Source organism: Carcharodon carcharias, chromosome 10 (genome assembly GCF_017639515.1).
Source record: "Carcharodon carcharias isolate sCarCar2 chromosome 10, sCarCar2.pri, whole genome shotgun sequence".
Classification (NCBI taxonomy): Eukaryota; Metazoa; Chordata; class Chondrichthyes; order Lamniformes; family Lamnidae; genus Carcharodon; species Carcharodon carcharias.
The window spans coordinates 161,938,951-161,957,478 of record NC_054476.1 but is presented as its reverse complement, the minus strand read 5'-3'; the positions used below and the strand labels follow the sequence as shown (position 1 = coordinate 161,957,478).

At 44.6% G+C, this 18,528-nt stretch overlaps 1 protein-coding gene across 1 annotated transcript in view; it reads right to left on the bottom strand.

The window, feature by feature from the left end:
- Positions 1-1,216: 1,216 nt before the first annotated feature.
- The window catches only part of LOC121282911 (EF-hand calcium-binding domain-containing protein 5-like), a 211,154-nt gene continuing 193,842 nt past the window's right edge, over positions 1,217-18,528 (bottom strand). Inside the window, exons 23-26 of the mRNA XM_041196722.1 lie at positions 15,805-16,025; positions 5,500-5,596; positions 2,829-2,894; positions 1,217-1,296 (exon numbers count right to left, since the gene is read on the bottom strand). Of these exons, the coding sequence (XP_041052656.1) occupies positions 1,217-1,296; positions 2,829-2,894; positions 5,500-5,596; positions 15,805-16,025 (464 nt within the window). The remainder of the gene's footprint in view (positions 1,297-2,828; positions 2,895-5,499; positions 5,597-15,804; positions 16,026-18,528) is intronic.

The following is an 18,528-nucleotide window of genomic DNA, read 5'->3' as shown; positions in this document are numbered from 1 at the left end:
CTCAACTGGATAACTGAAGAGGAACCCCAACATGTAGTACTTATAATGTGAGGGCCTTGGGACAGATGAGAGTGCAAAGCCTCAGAGTGCGCAGGAAGCTTCTTACGCATGGCTCACAAAGGCCCTGACAAAGACCTTTGCCTCTCTGAACATGCATGATTCCTGGGGGCATGGGGTGTCCCTTAGAAAATGTATGGTGGGGGGGGCTTAGGGTAAGGTTTAGTCTGAAGAACTATCGTAAATAAACTACATCAGACATCATTAAAGTGCAAGTGAAAGGGATTTACACAAGTTTGATATGTGTAACAATCATAGTGCACCCCTGCAACCACTTGTGAATGCAAAACCTTTAAACTTTTCTTTCCCGAACACTTCTTCTAAGCGCTCCCCCGACATCCACAGCAGGGATGGAGGCAGCCTGCTGACCGGTTGGCCCTGTTGCCTTGGATGACCTTGGCGGCAGTGCTCTGGAGACCTGAGGCCTGGAGGGCTCCAGCTTACTTTGGCTGTGGTGCAGCTGCTCCCTCTGCAGTCACAAAGGATGAGGCTGAAGGGGCCACAGGCAAAGAGGATTCAGAAAGGCCAGATGCAGTCAGAGAGTCCTGAATGGAGGTCCCAGGGGTGTCCAACTGCTGCCCTTCTTCACTTTGGGTGCCCGAAGGCCTCGGCCTGACGCCTTGAGGGGAAGGGGCACCTGAAGGGAGGCCAAGGTGCTTTGTACCCCTCTCGCATAGCTACTGCAGAAACTCACCCAGGGCTACAGCGATGGAGTGGAGGTCAGTGCGCATTTCCGGCAGAATCTGCTGCACCAGGTTCTCCATGGAGTCCACCACCCTCCCCATGGGGACATTCATGTGTGCACAGGTCGGCACCACTTCATCAGCCAGCAGGTGGACAGACTCCTCCGTCTCGCGCGACACCATGGTGAGGGCCTCTGATATCTCTGTCTGCTTTTCCCCCATCTCTTGCTGCCTCTCCAGCGTCTCTTGGAAGACTGATTCCCGAGGCCTGTCATCGGGCATGAACCTCGCAGATGCCTCTTCCCCAGCGCTCATCCATGTGCTTGTACGCTTGGCTGACCCTGCCTCCTCATGCTGCGGACATGTGTCCATGCAGCGACCACCAGAATGTGAGACCCGTCCGAAACTAGAACTAATACCCACTGTGGTGTGTGTTTCTGGGCTGGTGGAGGGTGCAGGTGCCTGCTCTGATGCCTCTACAGGTGCACTTTCTTCACCCACAAAGTCCTTGCTCCTCTCCAGATTTGTATTCCTGCTGGACAAGGTTCCTCAATTTCTGAAACAAGAACAAAAAATGCTGGAAAAACTCAGCAGGTCTGACAGCATCTGTGGAGAGAAAGACAGAGCTAACGTTTCGAGTCTGTATGACTCTTCTTCAGAGCAGATTTCCAGCGTCTGCAGTATTTTGCCTTTCCTCAGTTTCTGGCCTTGCCCTTTTCCTGGTGGCACCTGTAAGTGAGAGAGGAGAGTGCGAGTGACTGCATGAGCTGCCTCCAACATGAAGGAACCCTTGAACCTAATGTTTCAATGATATGCATGGATCCTTACTGGACGGAGGCTACAATCTCTCCATTCCCGATGGATCTGTCCTGCTCCACCCCTGCCAGTTGAGCTGCCCACACCGTGAAGTAGGTCAGTCCTTTCAAGTGTGGCTGGCCCCCTCCCATCTTCTCTCTCTCTCTCTCGTCTGTTATGGCTTAACTTCTACGCAAAGAGAGAAGGTGGGGTTGAGAGCAATTGGGTTTCATGTATCTTTCCCATGCCCAGTGTACTCTTACAAAAATACCCATCAGATTGTGTGCCATCTGATTGAAGCAGTGCAGGTCATCCAGAAGGGTTCTGGTTAGCACTCTCCAGAGCAGTGAGCCCATGCAGAAATCAGGATAAAGCTCAAAGAGACACATCATTAACAGTGCTTGAGCCTATCCCCACCTCACCCCCAGACAGCATGTGAGCTCTCTGTGTGGAAGGGTGAGGGGCCCACAGTGGCCTCCCTACCTGCAGAGTAGATGGGCTACAATGGGTATATAAGGCATCACCTTATCATGTCGCTATTGAGACCCCTGATCCCTGTACCATTCAGTGAGGTGAGTGCGAGCAGTTAAGGGTTCACCCTCCTTGGTCTGACTTGCTGGACTTGATGGGGTCACTGGCAGATCGGAATGGAAGTATCCTATGTGGATGTCCCCAGGTTGTCAGGATGGAGCCTCCTCCTCCCTTTGGGTGCCTGAGGGCCCCTTCCTGATTCCTTGAGGAGAATGGGAATCTGGAGGGTGGTCTAGGTGCCCCGCCCCCTCTCACCTAGCCACTGCTGGAAAGCATCCATGGCTAGAGGCTGCGCAGGTCTGAGCACAAATCTGGCAGAAGCTGGACCTGGGTCTCTTAGGCAGCCACCATATTTCCCATGAAGACTTTGATGCACTTGCATGCTGGAGCCACGACATCAGACAGAACGTAGATGGAGTCCTCTAACCTTCATTCTAGTCTGGTGACAGCCTCCAACAACTCTGTCTGCTGTTCCCTTACTTGTCTCTGCATCTCCAACGTTTCTCTCAGGGCCGATTCCAGAGGCTCATCATTAGACTTGGACTCAGCAGGGGTCCGGTCAGCAGTAGTCCTCTGGTGTCAGAGACATAGGCTGCCACTGCTCCCCACTGGCGCAGACCTGTGTCGGTGAGGTGATCACCAGGCTGTGAACCCAAGCCTACTGTAGAACTAGGTCCCACGAGGTGAGTTTATCTGCACTGGTGGAGGGTGCAGGTGAATGAAATGATGGGTTTTCAACTTATGGCTCTTCAGGATCCTCACCTGCGCTGGTCTGGGGGCTGGGGCTGAGGTGCTTGCTTGTCTTCCTCTGCCTTTTCTTGCTGGTAGCTGGAATGGAGAAGAGAGATAATTAGTGATTGACAAGGCAGGCTCCAACACTATAGATCACTCATAGCCATTGTTTGCTTGTGGCTGAAGTGTGCTGGATGGACCTTCACTGCCTGGTTGGGGAAGGCTGATATCGCCTTCCGGGTATGAACTCTATCCTCTCCAGTGAACTCTGCCATCTGCTTCTCGTGGGATGAGAGTGTCCTCAACTCTAGGGTCCCCGCCTCTGGTCTTGGCTCTCTCCCTTCTGTTGTGGGTGATCTTGTCCTGCATAAAGACAAGATGGATTGACTTTGAACACAATGGAAGAAAGAGCACCTCAGAAGTATGCATACCTGTTGTGTGTGCTAAGCCCTCCCCTGTAAGGGATTGGAACGCTGTTTGTGCAAGAATTTACATGAGATGGTGAGCTTAAAATGGCTGGAAGATATTCACTGTTGATGTCCCATCTGCTGGTCCATGTGTGACGTCCCTCTAAACCTCAGACTGCCTGATGCCGGAATGAGAGTGTGAGTTTGGCGTCAGTAGAAGTTTCACTTACCCTGGTGGAGCACATCAGATCATTCAACCTTTTCCTGCACTGCAGGGCAGTCCTTTTTGTTGGGCACCGACAGTGACCTCCCTGGCGACCTCCTCCCAAGCCAGCATGGTCAAGTGGGAGAATCTCCTGCTCCCAACCCCCAAGGAAAGAAGACTTCCCACCTTTCCTGGATGGCCTGGAGGAGATTCCCCAGGGAGGCCTTGCTGAACTGTAGAGGGTGGGGTTTGGTTCTTTTGGGTGCCGTTGAAAACCAGAACAAAACAGCACAACTGGCCTGCAGCGAGTGCATGTCAGTGAGGGTGCCTTTTAAATAGGGCCCCAGGACCTTCAACCCCATAAGGTAACGGGGGCGGGGCTGACAAGTCCCTAACCCCCCAACCCCGCCACGAGATTCGTCAAGCTCCTCATTGGTGCATAATTAATAAGCTGAAAAGCAAAAAAATCGCACAGATTAATCTGACCCACCACCCAACGGTAACCAAGCCAGCCACTGCACTTAGTCTCCAGAATAGAAAATTCCGCCCTAGGTCTCAGAACTGTACCCTGGATCCCATTGCACTACAGAACCCAGCTCCCAAAAGCAAGGGGATGGTACGTTTAACTCACGCTCTGAAACAGGATTTTTTTTAACTCGGTGTTTAAGTGTCAAAGTAAAGATACCCAATTAATGAACCGGGATGGAGATTCCATTGCAGTGTAAAGCTTGCTAAGCACTTACATTAAGTCATAGGCATGAGGTGAGATGATTCTTAGATGACAAGAGTTTTGCATTGATTTGAATTTCACATTGAGAAGAAAGATTCTCAGTTATTTTACACTGAAAAATTCTGTACTAGGAAGATACTTGCAATGCATTCAGAAAAGGAAGCAATAAGTTACTGGAACTCGCCTGCCACCGACTTTGATTGGATGATATATCTAGCAGAATGTTCCTGACCTAGCAAAATTAATCTCAAACTGTAGGGTGAATTGGACAATCAATTCCGTTATGTGGCAAGGCTGGCACAACAATGGATTCAAAGCCAGAGCAGTTTGATACAGAAAAAAACAGAACTGGGGGTATAATAATTTGTACTCAAATATTGTGCAGAATAATTTTCTTTGAAATTTAAAAAATAATTTCTTCGGCTCCAGAATGATGGTAATCTTTATCATGTGTCAGTTAAAATCACAGCATCATCGAGCTGCCATGCTCATCACCCTGCAGTTTAAAGAAATAAGTGGGCTATATTAAAGGAAGAGATAAAAAAAAAACTGCGGATGCTGGAAATCCAAAACAAAAACAGAATTACCTGGAAAAACTCAGCAGGTCTGGCAGCATCGGCGGAGAACCTATGTGTTCTATTGTACTATTGTCGTTGACATCTTTTGATGATCTGCTTCTATCACTGCTTGTTTGTCCCTACAACCACACACCCCCCCTCCCTCCACCTCTCTCTCTCTCTATCTCTCCGCCCCCCCACACACACACCTTAAACCAGCTTATATTTCAACTCTTTCTTGGACTCGAACTCAAGTTCTGTCGAAGGGTCATGAGGACTCGAAACGTCAACTCTTTTCTTCTCCGCCGATGCTGCCAGACCTGCTGAGTTTTTCCAGGTAATTCTGTTTTTGTTTTATATTAAAGGAAGTACTGGCATTATATAGAATGTATACTGCTACATTACCTTGCCAAGCATGCAGCAAATCACTAAGAATAGTTTGGTAACATTCTATTTCTCTATTTCCTCATTTCTCTATTTCCTTAGTTCTGATGAACGGTCATACGGACTCGTCAACTGTATTCCTCTCCGCAGATGCTGAGTTTTTCCAGGTATTTTTGCTTTGGTAAAATTCAACAGGGTTACACTCCTGCAATGGAGTCAAGCAAGGTGGGAATGCAGATTTGTGCAGTGGAGGTACAGTTCCATATTCATTCTCTTATTTAATGAGGCTTTCCACTGGGAACAGAGTCTTGCTGAATTTGTCCATGTAGATTTATGGCAGTGAGTCTGAGACAGTAATTCTATTCCGTAGTGTATGTGGTGCTAATGCTTCATTCTCTATAAAGACAGCACATCTTACCTCTAAAGCAGCGAACCAGAAGGTAGGTGTCTACCTTAACGATCTCATCAACAGGGTCAAAGGCACAGATTTTTTCAATTAAATCATTGTTCAATCTCTGAGAGGAGAAGGGCAAAAAAGAGTGTTAGCAGGACAGAGTTGGAACACCTATGAAGTCAGATCAGCAGAACATTACTGAAGGTATTACCAAGCTATTATACACAGAGGTCAAATATTTATCCTGTGTCAATAAATGAAACTAATCCAGATCTTAGTAAAATACTGTGGTGCAATTTTGCAATTTGCTGGGACATTTTGAGTTTTTTTTTTACTATTTGCCCTACAGTAATTTTGAGTTGATTTATATTAAGATAATGTTATTAAGTTCAGTTTACAAAAATTTAAATCCACAGGTCACGCAAGTTGTTGGGAATACACATTAGAACCAGACAGAAAGGGTGCTTTTTGCAAATCACATCAGTTTGCAAGAATGGGCTTGATTAAGATTATGTAGCATTATGTAGCATTTGCACATAACGTGAGGAGGGACATAATCCAGGAGTTCAGTTCTTGATCACTGTGCAGTGTCTGCTGCTGGAAAGTACATGTGTGTGTGAACCCTGGATGGGAGAAAAGGCTAGGCTGAACTGTGATGTCCTTACTGTAAAATAACCAGCCAACACCCAATGCCTTTGCTCATGCGCTAAGCATAGCCACTTGGACTAAGTATCAAAGGGTGGCTGGCACCTGTGGAATCATGCTCTAGCTTCAGCCAGTGTCTTTAGGGAAGAAGAGAAGGAAATTGTTGCGGGGGTGGGGGGGGAATGTGTTAACACTTCCATTGAAATAGTGAACCAAGTAATGTTGCAAAAAATGTTTTATATGTCTTTCTGATGATGATGTTAAACCAAGGCCTTTTTTGTCCTTGTAGATGGATATAAAAATCCCATGGCACTATTCAAAAAAATTGCAGGGGAGTTCTTCTGATGTCCTTAAAATCCCTAGAACAGATTATCATGATTTTAACAACTTTCTATTGTAACCAGTTGAACCATTTCCTTGGACAGCAGAAGCTGGTAATGGAGGATGGTTGCATCAGAGCTACTGGGAGTAGAGAATGTTTGGGCTGGTGTTTAGGGTGGGGATCCCCTATTGGTATGCTGGTAGCAAGGTGATCTGGAGCCCTATGGTTCATCTACCTTGTCCGCCACAGTCTTGGGTCATAAGAGACTTCTCCTCTTTGCAGAACTTTCATGCTTTCGTCCTCCTCTGCTATTCTGCTATAACTATTTACATCTCCTCTGGACCCATTGTTGGTGTTTTATTATGTTAAAGGTGCTATATAAGTCCAAAATGCTGTTGTTGAAGTTGTTCCATTACCATCCCCTATTTACCTTGTCCAAGATCCTTTTAGTCATTTAATCACTCTGCAGTCTACTCTATACCAGACCTCCCCCTTTGTTCTTTTCTCCAAACTGCCTACCTTTCTAACTTTGTCACTGGGTCAAAATTGTGGGACATCCTTCCTTGTGGGTGTACCTAAACTCCATGGACTGCAGTGATTCAAGAAGGTGGCTCACCACCACCTTCTCAAGGACAATTAGGGATGGGCAACAGATGCTGGTCTTGCCAGTGACACTCATAGGCCACGAACATAGAGAAAAAAAATGTGCTTGGTTGAAAACCATTGATTTGTAACATCCTCCAGTGCTGATGAAAGGTCACTGACCTAAAATATTAAGACTGTTTTTCTCACTCACAAGACTGTTTTCAGCATTCTATGATGTTACCTGACCTGCTCAGTGTTTCCAGCAATTTCTATTGTTATTTCTGAATTCCAGCAGTATTTCACATTTGTTATCTGGTCATCAATATTTGAGAGATCTGGCTGTGCGCAAATTGGCTGCCAAATTTCCTTACATGACAAACTGTAATGACACTTCAAAAATACTTCATTGGCTGTAAAGTGCTTTGGGACATCCTCAGGTCGTGGGTGGTGCTTATCAATGCAAATTGTCCCTTCATTATACAACGTACATTAATGTTGCACAAGGTAAGTAACTCTATACTTATGTTTTGATACTGAATATGATAATGAAAGCTCAAAAGCAGTTCGGTTCTACTATGGAAGTGCTGGGAACAAGCGTTCTAAGAAACCTATTGCTGTGTTCCTGTGTCTGTCTGTCTCTCAGTAACTGGCAGAAACTTGATAATTCATTATTTAAAATAGATGGGAGAAATGTTGGATTTGAATCCAGGCTGGGTGGCGTGACAAGGATGACACCATTGCAACAAGATGGGTATTACCTGAAGACATTGGTTTGTAATTGTGCCTTGGGACCTCATCTGCATCATTGAGAATCAATAAGCTTGCCAGTTGGGAATTAGGAATTTTGGCCAAAACTGAGTAGATCCTGGGAGGTATCTCCTGTTCTTCCACGTTCCAAGAAAGGAAGCTATAAAAATATTTCTATACCATTTTTTTGGCAGCCTCCATTGGCCCCTTTCAAGACTGCTGGTTAGAACACTGATGACGTGTATTAACAGTGTGCAGGGTGTGTGGCACATGCTGTTGATCAATTTTGGATTAGGGTCCTAAAACCAAGACCCCAAGTTACATACTCAAGATGCATACCCCATTTCAGCCATGTGCTCTGCACACTTGGAAGTTGCCAGCTTCCAATTTGGCAGCTAGTACCCTTTCAGGGGAGGCCAAGATTGGAACCTGCAATTGGTCTCCCTGACCTTATTCTCAAAAAACAGGCACAATGTTATCTAATTTCTCTGCCACACTATTTAACCGTTGGAGGGGGTGGGGGAAGGTGATGGAGCTATTTTGGGCAGTATTGATCCTTGACTAAAGTCCATAAATACATTGTGTGTCATTGGATGGTAACTAGGAACAGGTGACTTATTAGTTGATTTTCTCCTGTTTAACCCAGTACAGTAATAATGCCCCTGAAGATCTCCAAATGAATTCAGCTGATGCAATAGACTGGGAATTAAACCTCAAGTTTTTCTGGTATATGTGGTCAACAAACAGTATATTAAAAGGCTGCAACTTTAATCATGATTCTGAAATGCATCTTCTTAAATTCATTTTCAGGATTTGGGCATCACTGGTAAGACTGGAATTTGTTGCCTATGCCTAGCTGTCCTTGTTGAACTGGGTGACATGCTAGGCTATTTCAGATGGCATTTAGTAGTCAATCATTATCAGCATGGACTACAGCCAGACCAAATGAGGAAAGCAGGTTTCCTTTCCTAAAGAGTATTAGTGAACCAGTTGGGATTGTATGACAGTTTAACAGCCTCATCATCACTTTTACTTTCCTTAGAGTTATTTTTAAAACTAAGTTCAAATTCTCAAATTGCCACGGAGGGACTTGAGCTCCAAGGAAGATTTTGGATCAAAGGAAGAAGCTTATAAGGATGCCAGAAAAGTGGTAAGCTTGAGAATTGGGAGGAGTTTCGAACCCAGCAAAGGATGACCAAGAAAGGGAAAAGAGAATTTGAATGCAAACTAGTGAGTAACATATAGGCAGATTGTAAAAGCTTCTTTAGGTATGTGAAAAGGAAAAGATTATCTAGGACAAATATGGGCCCATTACAGGTGGGGGCAGGAGAATTTATAGTGGAGAATAGGGAAATGATGGAAGAACTAAACAATTACTTTGTGTCTGTCTTTATGGAAGAAGATGCAGAAAATCTTCCAGAAATATTAGGCAACCATGGGACTTATGAAACTGAGGTACTGAAAGAAATTAATGTTAGTAAAGAGGTAGTACTTGAAAAGTTAATTGGATTGAAGTTTGAGAAATACCTGGACCAGATGAACTACATCCCAGGGTGTTGAAGGAGGTGGCTATAGAGATATTGGATGCATTGGTCATTATCTTTCAAAATACAATAGATTCTGCAAAGGTTCCTACAGACTGGAAAGTAGTAAATGTAATTCCACTATTTAAGAAGGGAGGGAGAATGGAGAACTCCAGACCTGTTAGCTTGATGTCAGTAGTAGGGAAAATGTTAGAATCTGTTATAAAGGATGTGATAATTGGACACTTGGAAAGTAATGATATGTTTGGGCAGCATCAACATGAATTAATGAAAGGGAAATCATGTTGGAGTTTTGTGAGGGTGTTACCTGTAGCATAGCTAAAGGATGTGGTGCATTTAGATGTTCAAAAGGCTTTTGGTAAGGACCCACACAGGAGGTTAGGAAACAAAATTGGACCACACAGGATTTGGGGTAATAAGCTAGTATGGATTGAGAATTGGTTAACCGATAGAAAGCAGAGAGCAGGAATAAGCGGGTCATTTTCAGAATGTTACCAGTGAGGTACCGCAAGGATCAATGCTTAGGCCACAGCTGTTCACAATCTATATAAGTGATCTGGACGTGGGGACCAATTATAATATTTCCAAATTTGCTGATGACACAAAAACTAGGTAGGAATGTAAGTTGTGAGGAGGATGCAAGGAGGTTTCATGTGGACTTGGACAGGCTGAGTGAATGGGTAAGAACATGGCAGATGGAAAAAAATGTGACTAAGTGTGAAGTTATCTGCTTTGGTTGAAAAAACATAACGACAGGATATTTCTGAAATCAAGAGAAAGTGGGAAATGTTGGTGTCTAAAGGGACCTGGGTGCCCTTGTTCATGAGTCACTAAAAGCTAGCATGCAGATGCTACAATCAATAAGGAAGGCATATGGTAAGTTGGCCTTCATTGCAAGGGGAGTTGAGAACAGATGTGAAGATGTCTTTCAGCAATTGTATAGAGCCTTGGTGAGACCACCCCTGGAGTATTGTGTACAGTTCTGGTCTCCTTATCTAAGGAAGGATATACTTGCCATAGAGGGAGTGCAATGAAGGTTCATCAGACTAATTCCCAGGGTGGCGGGATTGTCTTATGAGGAGAGATTGAGGAAACTGGGTCTGTATTCTTTAGAATTTCAAAGAATGACAGATGATCTCATTGAAACTTACAACATTTTTACAGGGCGTGACAGGGTGGATGAGGATAGGATATTTGCCCTGGCTGGTGAATCTAGAACCAGGGGACATAAGTTCAGAATAAGGGGTAGGCTATTTCAGACTGAGATGAGGAGGAATGTCTTCACTCAGAGGGTGGTGAATCTTTGGAATTCTCTACTTCAGAGGGATGTGGAAGCTCAATCATTGAGCACATTCAAGACAGAAATTGATAGATTCTTGGAGACTAATGACATCAAGGGATTTGGAAATAGCTTGGGAAAGTGGCATTGAGGTAGATGATCGGCCATGATCTAACTGAATGGTGGAGGAAGCTTGAAGGGCTGAATGGCCTACTCCTGTTCCTATGTTCCTCACATTCTCTGGATTATTACCAAGTTTCTGGATCATGATTCCAGTAAGATTCTATAACATAGCCACTACACCACCATACCCAAGCGGTAATCTCTAAAATAAAAACAAAAGTGCTAGAAAAATTCAACAGGTGAGGCAGCATCTGTGGAGAGAAACAGAGTTAATGTTTCAGGTCAAGTGACCTTTCATCAGAACATCAAAAATACTGCATCCATGGTATTTTGCTTTGGTAAATTCTAAAACCTAATGAAAAATAGTGTTAAAATTGCACACAATTTTTATCCTGCTTTCAAGAAATTCTTAACTAGCATGTCAAAACAGGTGATTGGCTGGTGTGACAAAAACTGTCACTTATATAGTGCCTTTAAGATAGTAAAGCGTCCCAAGATGCCCATTCACTACTAGTGCGTCTTAGGGACATAGGAGCAGGAGGAGGTTATTTGACCCGTTGAGCCCATTCCACCATTTAGTTAGACCATGTCTGATCATTTTTTTTTATTCCTTCATGGGTCGTGGGTGTTGCTGGCCAGGCCGTCATTTATTGCCCATCCATAATTGCCCTTGAGAAGGTGGTGGTGAACTGCCTTCTTGAACAGCTGTAGTCCATGTGCTATAGATGGTGGACAGGCTCTGGGGTGAAAGGAGGTGAGTTTCTCACCACTGGATTCCTAGCCTCTGACCTGCTCGTGTGGCCACAGTATTTATATGACTGGTCCAGTTCAGTTTCTAGTCAATGGTAACACCCAGGATGTTAATAGTGGGGAATTCAGTGATGGCAATAGCACTGAATGTCAAGGGGCGATGCTTAGATTCTCTCTTGCTGGGGATGGTCATTGCCTGGCACTTGTGTGGCGCAAATGTTATTTGTCAATTGTCAGCCCAAGCCTGGATATTGTCCAGGTCTTGCTGCACTTGGAAATGGACTGCTTCAGTATCTGAGGAATTGTGAATGGTGCTGAACATTGTGCAATCGTCAGTGAACATCCCCATTTCTGACCTTAGAAGGAAGGTCATTGATGAAGGAGCTGAAGATGGTTGGGCCAAGGACACTACCCTCAGGAACTCCTGCAGTGATTTCCTACAACTGAGATGATTGACCTTCAACAACCACAACCATCTTCCTTTGTGCTAGGTATGATTCCAATTAGTAGAGAGTTTTCCCCGATTCCCATTTTGTTAGGGCTCCTTGATGCCACACTCGATCAAATGCTGCCTTGATGTCAAGGGCAGAACTCTGACCGCACCTCGGGAGTTCAGCTCTTTAGTCCATGTTTGAACCAAGGCTGTAATGAGGTCAGAAGCTGAGTGGCCCTGGTGGAACCCAAACTGATCGTCAGTGACAGGTTATTGCTAAGCAAGCGCCGTTTGATAGCACTGTTGATGACCCATTCCATCACTTTACTGATGATTGAGAGTAGACTGATGAGGCAGTAATTGACTGGGTTGGATTTGTCCTGCTTTTTGTGTATAGGGCATACCTGGGGCAATTTTCCAAGTTTCCAGTGTTGTAGCTGTGCTGGAGCAGCTTGGTTAGGGGCGCAGCAGGTTCTGGAGCACATGTCTTCAGTACTATTGCCAGAATATTGTCAGGGCCCATAGCCTGTGCAGTATCCAGTGCCTTCAGCCATTTCTTGATATCATGTGGAGTGAATCGAATTGGCTGAAGACTGGCATCTGGGATGCTGGGAACCTCTGGAGGAGGCCGAGATGGATCATCCACTTGACACTTCTGGCTGAAGATAGTTGCAAATGCTTCAGCCTTATCTTTTGCACTGGTGTGTTGGGCTCCTCCATCATTGAGGATGGGGTTATTTTTGGAGTCTCCTTCTCCAGCAAGTTGTTTAATTGTCCACCGCCATTCACAACTGGATGTGGCAGCACTGCAGAGCTTAGATCTGATCCGTTGGGGTGGAAACGCTTAGTTCTGTTTATCATTTGCTGATAATGCTGTTTGGCATGCAAGTAGTCCTGTGTTGTAGCTTCACCAGGTTGACACCTAATTTTAAGGTATGTATGCCTGATGTTTTCCTGGCATGGCCTCCTGCACTCTTCCATACAACACTACAGCACACTACAGCCATTCGGCCCTTCTAGTCTGTGCCAAAATATTATTCTGCTAGTCCCATTGACCTGCACCTAGTCCATAACCCTCCAGAACTCCCCCATCCATGTATCTATCTAATTTATTCTTAAAACTTAAGAGTGAGCCCACATTTACCACGTCAGATGGTAGCTCATTCCACACTCTCACCACTCTGAGTGAAGAAGTTCCCCCTAATGTTCCCCCTAAACCTTTCCCCTTTCACCCTAAAGCCATGTCCTCTTGTGTTTATTTCTCCTAATCTAAGTGGAAAGAGCCTACTCACATTTACTCTGTCTATACACCTCATATTTTTGTAAACTTCTATCATAGCTCCCCTCATTCTTCTACGCTCCAAGGAATAAAGTCCTAACCTGTTTAATCTTTCTCTGTAACTCAACTCCTTAAGACCCGGCAACATCCTAGTAAATCTTCTCTGCGCTCTCTCAATCTTACTGATATCCTTCCTGTAGTTAGGTGACCAGAACTGCACACAATACTCCAAAGTTGGCCTCACCAATGTCTTATACAACCTCACTTCATTGAACCAGGGTTGCTGGTTGCTGGACCCTGGCTTGCTGGTAATGGTAGAGTGGGGGATATGCCAGGCTATGAAGTTACAGATTGTGTTCTAGTACAGTTCTGCTGCTGCTGATGGCCCACAGCACCTCATGGTTGCCCAGTCTTGAGTTGCTAGATCTGACCAAAATCTATCCCAATTAGCACAGGGGTAGTGCCACACAACACGATGGAGAGTATCCTCAATGTGAAGACAGGACTTCATCTCCACAAGGACTGTGAGGTGGTCACCCCTACCAATACTGTGACAGACAGATGCATCTGTGGCTGGGAGGTTGGTGAGGATGAGGTCAAGCATGTTTTTCCCTCTTGTTAGTTGCCTCACCACCTGCTGCAGACCCAGTCTAGCAGCTATGTCCTTTATGACACAGCCAGCGTGGTCTGTAGTGGTACTACCAAGCCACTTTTGATGATGGACATTGAAGTCCCCCACCCAGAGTACATTCTGTGCCCTTGCCACCTCAGTGCTTCCTCCAAGTGGTGTTCAACATGGAGGTGCACTGATTCATCAGCTGAGGGGTCGCGGGTGGGGGGGGGGGGGGGGGGGGGGGGGGGGGTGGCAGTGTTGGGGGGGTGGGGTGGGGGTGGGATGGTTGTGGGGGTGGTGGGAATTCGTGGTAATCAGCAGGAGGTCTCCTTTCCAATCTTTGACTTGATGGAATGAGACTTCATGGAGTCTGGAATCGTTGTTGAGGCCTCCCAGGGCACCTCCCTCCTGACTGTATACACTGTGCCATCACCTCTGCCAGATCTGCCAGTAGGACAGGACTTACCCAGGGATGGTGATGGCGGTGTCTGGGACGTTGTCTATAAGGTATGATTCCGTGAGTATGACTACGTCAGGCTGTTTCTTGACTAGTCTCTCAATTTTGGCACTAGCCCCCCAGATGTTAGTAAGGAGGACTTTGCAGGGTTGACAGGGCTGAGTTTGCCATTGTTGTTTCCGGTGCCTAGATGAACAGGTCAACACCACTTTCCCAGTCTATTTCCCACATTCCTTGTGAGAATATGTTGAATTAAACTTGAATGTGCAGCCAATTCCAAGGCCAGATTTTAAATGCCTTGCAAACTTGCTCCTTCTCCCTCTTCTGAAGGCATTCATTCCTATGCCTCATCCAGGTGGCCATTATTCAGGTAAGAATTGGGCAGAACTTTTCACTGAGCAGACAGGCACTCGTGCATTATTTGGTTGGCAGGTGGGAATCTACAGCGTGCCCGCTGACAATTAAAAGACCTATTAAGGCCATTGTAATAGATGTAATTGATTAAAATTTTTTGCTATCCGTCCAACCTTACAGATGGCTGGCAGACGAAAAGGCCAAGTGGCCTTTGCATTTTTTGCGAAACCTCATCATGGGCGGGATGAGGTTTCGATTCATCATTTTTAAAAAAAATGAAAAAATTTCATCCTAATTTCTAACATGTCCATGCTCATATGATAGTCACATGAAGGGACACGTATTTTTTAACATTTCAAAGATCTTTATTTTTAATTGTCAAAACTCTGCATCTCCTGAGGCATCTCTGTGCCTCGGGGAGCTTTTCCAGCATAAACCTGTGCGCATGCGTGAACTTGCGCTCTCACCCTCCTCCCCCATTAACACAGGCAGTGCTGAGCGCTGAAGCATGTGTTTCATGCTGAGCGGGTATTAATTGGCCCGCCCGCGCAAAATCACAGTCCGGCCTCGATCGCGGGTGGCAGTCAGCTTCCTGACTGCTCCCACCCACCCCCGCCAAGCTCGCTCGACGAGGGAACAATCTGTGTTGAGTGGGCAGACTAGTCGATAACAGGAAGGGGGGTCATCAAAGCTAAAATACGCACAGCAGGTATCATTGGAAGAGTGGGAATCTTAAGACAATTTGAATCCAGCATGACTAGGCTGATTATAGTGGTCCCACTACTGCTTGGGCTGACTTTATACAGCCTTAGAAACAAAAAAACTGTGGATGCTGGAAATCCAAAACAAAAACAGAATTACCTGGAAAAACTCAGCAGGTCTGGCAGCATCGGTGGAGAAGAAAAGAGTTGACGTTTCGAGTCCTCATGACCCTTCGACAGAACTCAAGTTCTCGAAACGTCAACTCTTTTCTTCTCCGCCGATGCTGCCAGACCTGCTGAGTTTTTCCAGGTAATTCTGTTTTTGTTTTTGTTTTGGATTTCCAGCATCCGCAGTTTTTTTGTTTTTATATTTATATATGGTTTTCCTATTTGCTGGATAACTGAGCCAGCAGGGGGAGCCATGAGTTAATTTTTCAACAAGTCTTCAAATATATGCATTACAGTTTTGGAATTGCCTTACGCATTTACTCTCATACATCTCTGCATTGGTCCCAGGTGAAGTTTTGCACGTCCAACTTCGGTTGCAAGAGATGAAGCACAATCCTAAAAACGTTGTGGGCCATCATTGGAGGATTGCTGGATCCCTTGAGCTCTTGAAGTGACTCCTCACTCAGATCATTGATACTTTCTCTCAGTTCCTGCAGCATTACTTGATGGAACTGCAGCTTTGCCCGCCTTTCTCCATTTTTCTGATCTTCTGTTGGAAAGAGCAAAAGGAAGCAAAACATTGATGAGAGGATGCGAGCATTTGTGAATGCCACTGTCCTGTAATCGCTATGCTTTACAATTTAATTCATTGTCATTGAAGGTGCATCAAGATGCTTATAAAATTTATACCTTAAAAGCCTTGTAATATGACTAGTATGATGAAGTACTGTAGGTATATTAAACTATGTTATGCAATTAGCACAAGAGCATAAGATTGATTTTTTTATATAAAGAGTGGTGGCTCATTGCTATGTTCAAATGGTCAGGTGATTGTGAAAAGCAGTTAGTCTGGTACATCTCATCAGTTTACTGTTTTCAGAGAGAAGCAGAAAGAGGCAGCGCTTGTATTTACATCTAATGTAGAAGAAGGGAAATAATTCAAATGTGAATGTTTTGTTGTTGTAATACGCTGAGTTCAGCTGATCACAGCCAGATGGGAGACTATTATTACTATGACTGTGGCAGTGTTCATTGGGTGGGAAGAGGAGAAAATCAGACAGGATTCCTGCTCTTGAATGATATTACTGCTGGAAGGTATGGATGAGCAGCCCAGGTTTGAACTCAGCTGTGATGGTGCTCAGCAGCAAATAGGTCACTGACACAATGACCTGGATTTTTGGACTGACATTATTTTAATGCTTGCAGTAAACCGGTTAAAAAAGAAAACTGAGTAGGTTTCACTATCTCACCTCATAAATAAGGAATGCTAACGGAAGGCAGCTGTCACCTTTGAAACTAGCTCAGCAAATATTCAAGACAAGAGGTGAGGGGTTGAAAGCTGGAAAGCGACTTTTTTTTTAAAAGGAAATATTTTTGGGAAGTTGCCATACTCTCCAAGGCCCCTCTCAGTTGATCATTGTTCAAGTTGGCTTGCAATTGCTTATCATTAAATTTCGAAAGGGCACTTGTTGCTGTAGGGGCTCAGTGTTACTCAATACACACCTGTGATTCAGACTGGTGCACGGTCCATTGCTCCAGATCATATCAACATACGAATTCGGAGTAGGAGGAGGCCACATGGCTGATCTGATTTTAACTTTGCATTCCTGCCTACCCCTGATAACCTTTCACCCCCTTTCTTATCAAGAATCTCTCTACCTCTGCCTTAAAGATATCCAAGGACTCTGCTTCAACCAACTTTTGAGGAAGAGAATTCCAAAGCCTCACAACCTTATGAGGAAAAAAAAATTTTGTCATTTCTGTCCTAAATTGGTGACCTATTTTGAAACAGTGACTCCAAGTTCTGGATTCTCCCACAAGAGGAAATATCCTTTCCACATTCACCCTATCAAATCCCCTCAGGATCGTATATACTTCAATCAAGTCACCTCTTACTCTTCTAAACTCCAGCAGATACAAGCCTAGTCTGTCCAGCCTTTCCTCATAACATAACCTGCTTGTTCCATGTATTAATTTAGTAAACCTTCTCTGAACTGCTTCTAATGCATTTACATCTTTCCTTTAATAAGGTGACCAATACTGTACACAGCAGTCCAGATGTGGCCTCACCAGTGCCCTGTATAACTGAAGCAAAACTTCCCTACTCTTGTATTCAAATCCCCTCACAATAAACAATAATATTTTATTAGCTTTGCTAAATTCTTGCTGCACCTGCACACTAACCTTTTGCAATTCATGCACTAGGGCATCCAGATTCCTTTGTATCTCAGAGCTTGGCAACCTTGCACCACTTAGATAATATATCTCTTCTTTATTCATCTTTCCAAAATGGACAACCTCACAATTTTCCTTTATTATACTCTATTTTCAAGATCTTTGCCCACTCACCTAATCTATCTATATCCTATTGCAGCCTCCTTATGTCCTCTCCACAACTTACTTTCCTACCTACCCTTTTGTCATCAGCAAATTTAGCAATCGTACCTTTGGTCCTTTCATCCAAATCATTTATATAAATTGTAAAGAATTGAGGTCCTGTGGCACACCGCTCATCACATCCTGCCAACCAGAAAATGAGTCATTAATGCCTACACTCTGCTTCCTGTTAGCTAGCCAATCTTCTATCCATGCCAATATGTTACCCCACAACAACATGAGCTTTCATTTTCCGCAATAACCTTTGATGAGTCACCTTATCAAATGCCTTCTGAAAATCCAAGTACAGCACATCTACCAGTCCCCCTTTATCCATGGCACCTGTTACTTCTTCAAAGAACTCCAATAAATTGGTTAAACATGGCTTCCCTTTCACAAAGCAATGCTTTCTCTGCCTGATTACCTTCAATTTATCTAAGTAGCTTCTTACACCTTCCCTATGACAGATGTTAAGCTAACTGGCATATAATTTCCTGCTTTGTCTCCCTTTTTGAATAAAAGAGTTACATTAGCTACTTTCCAACCTAATGGAACCTTCCCCGAATCTAGTGAACTTTGGAAAATTAAAACCAATGCATCAACTATCTCACTAGCCGTTTCTTTTAAGACCCTAGTATGAAGCCTATCAGGGCCAGGGACTTGTCAACCCACACAGT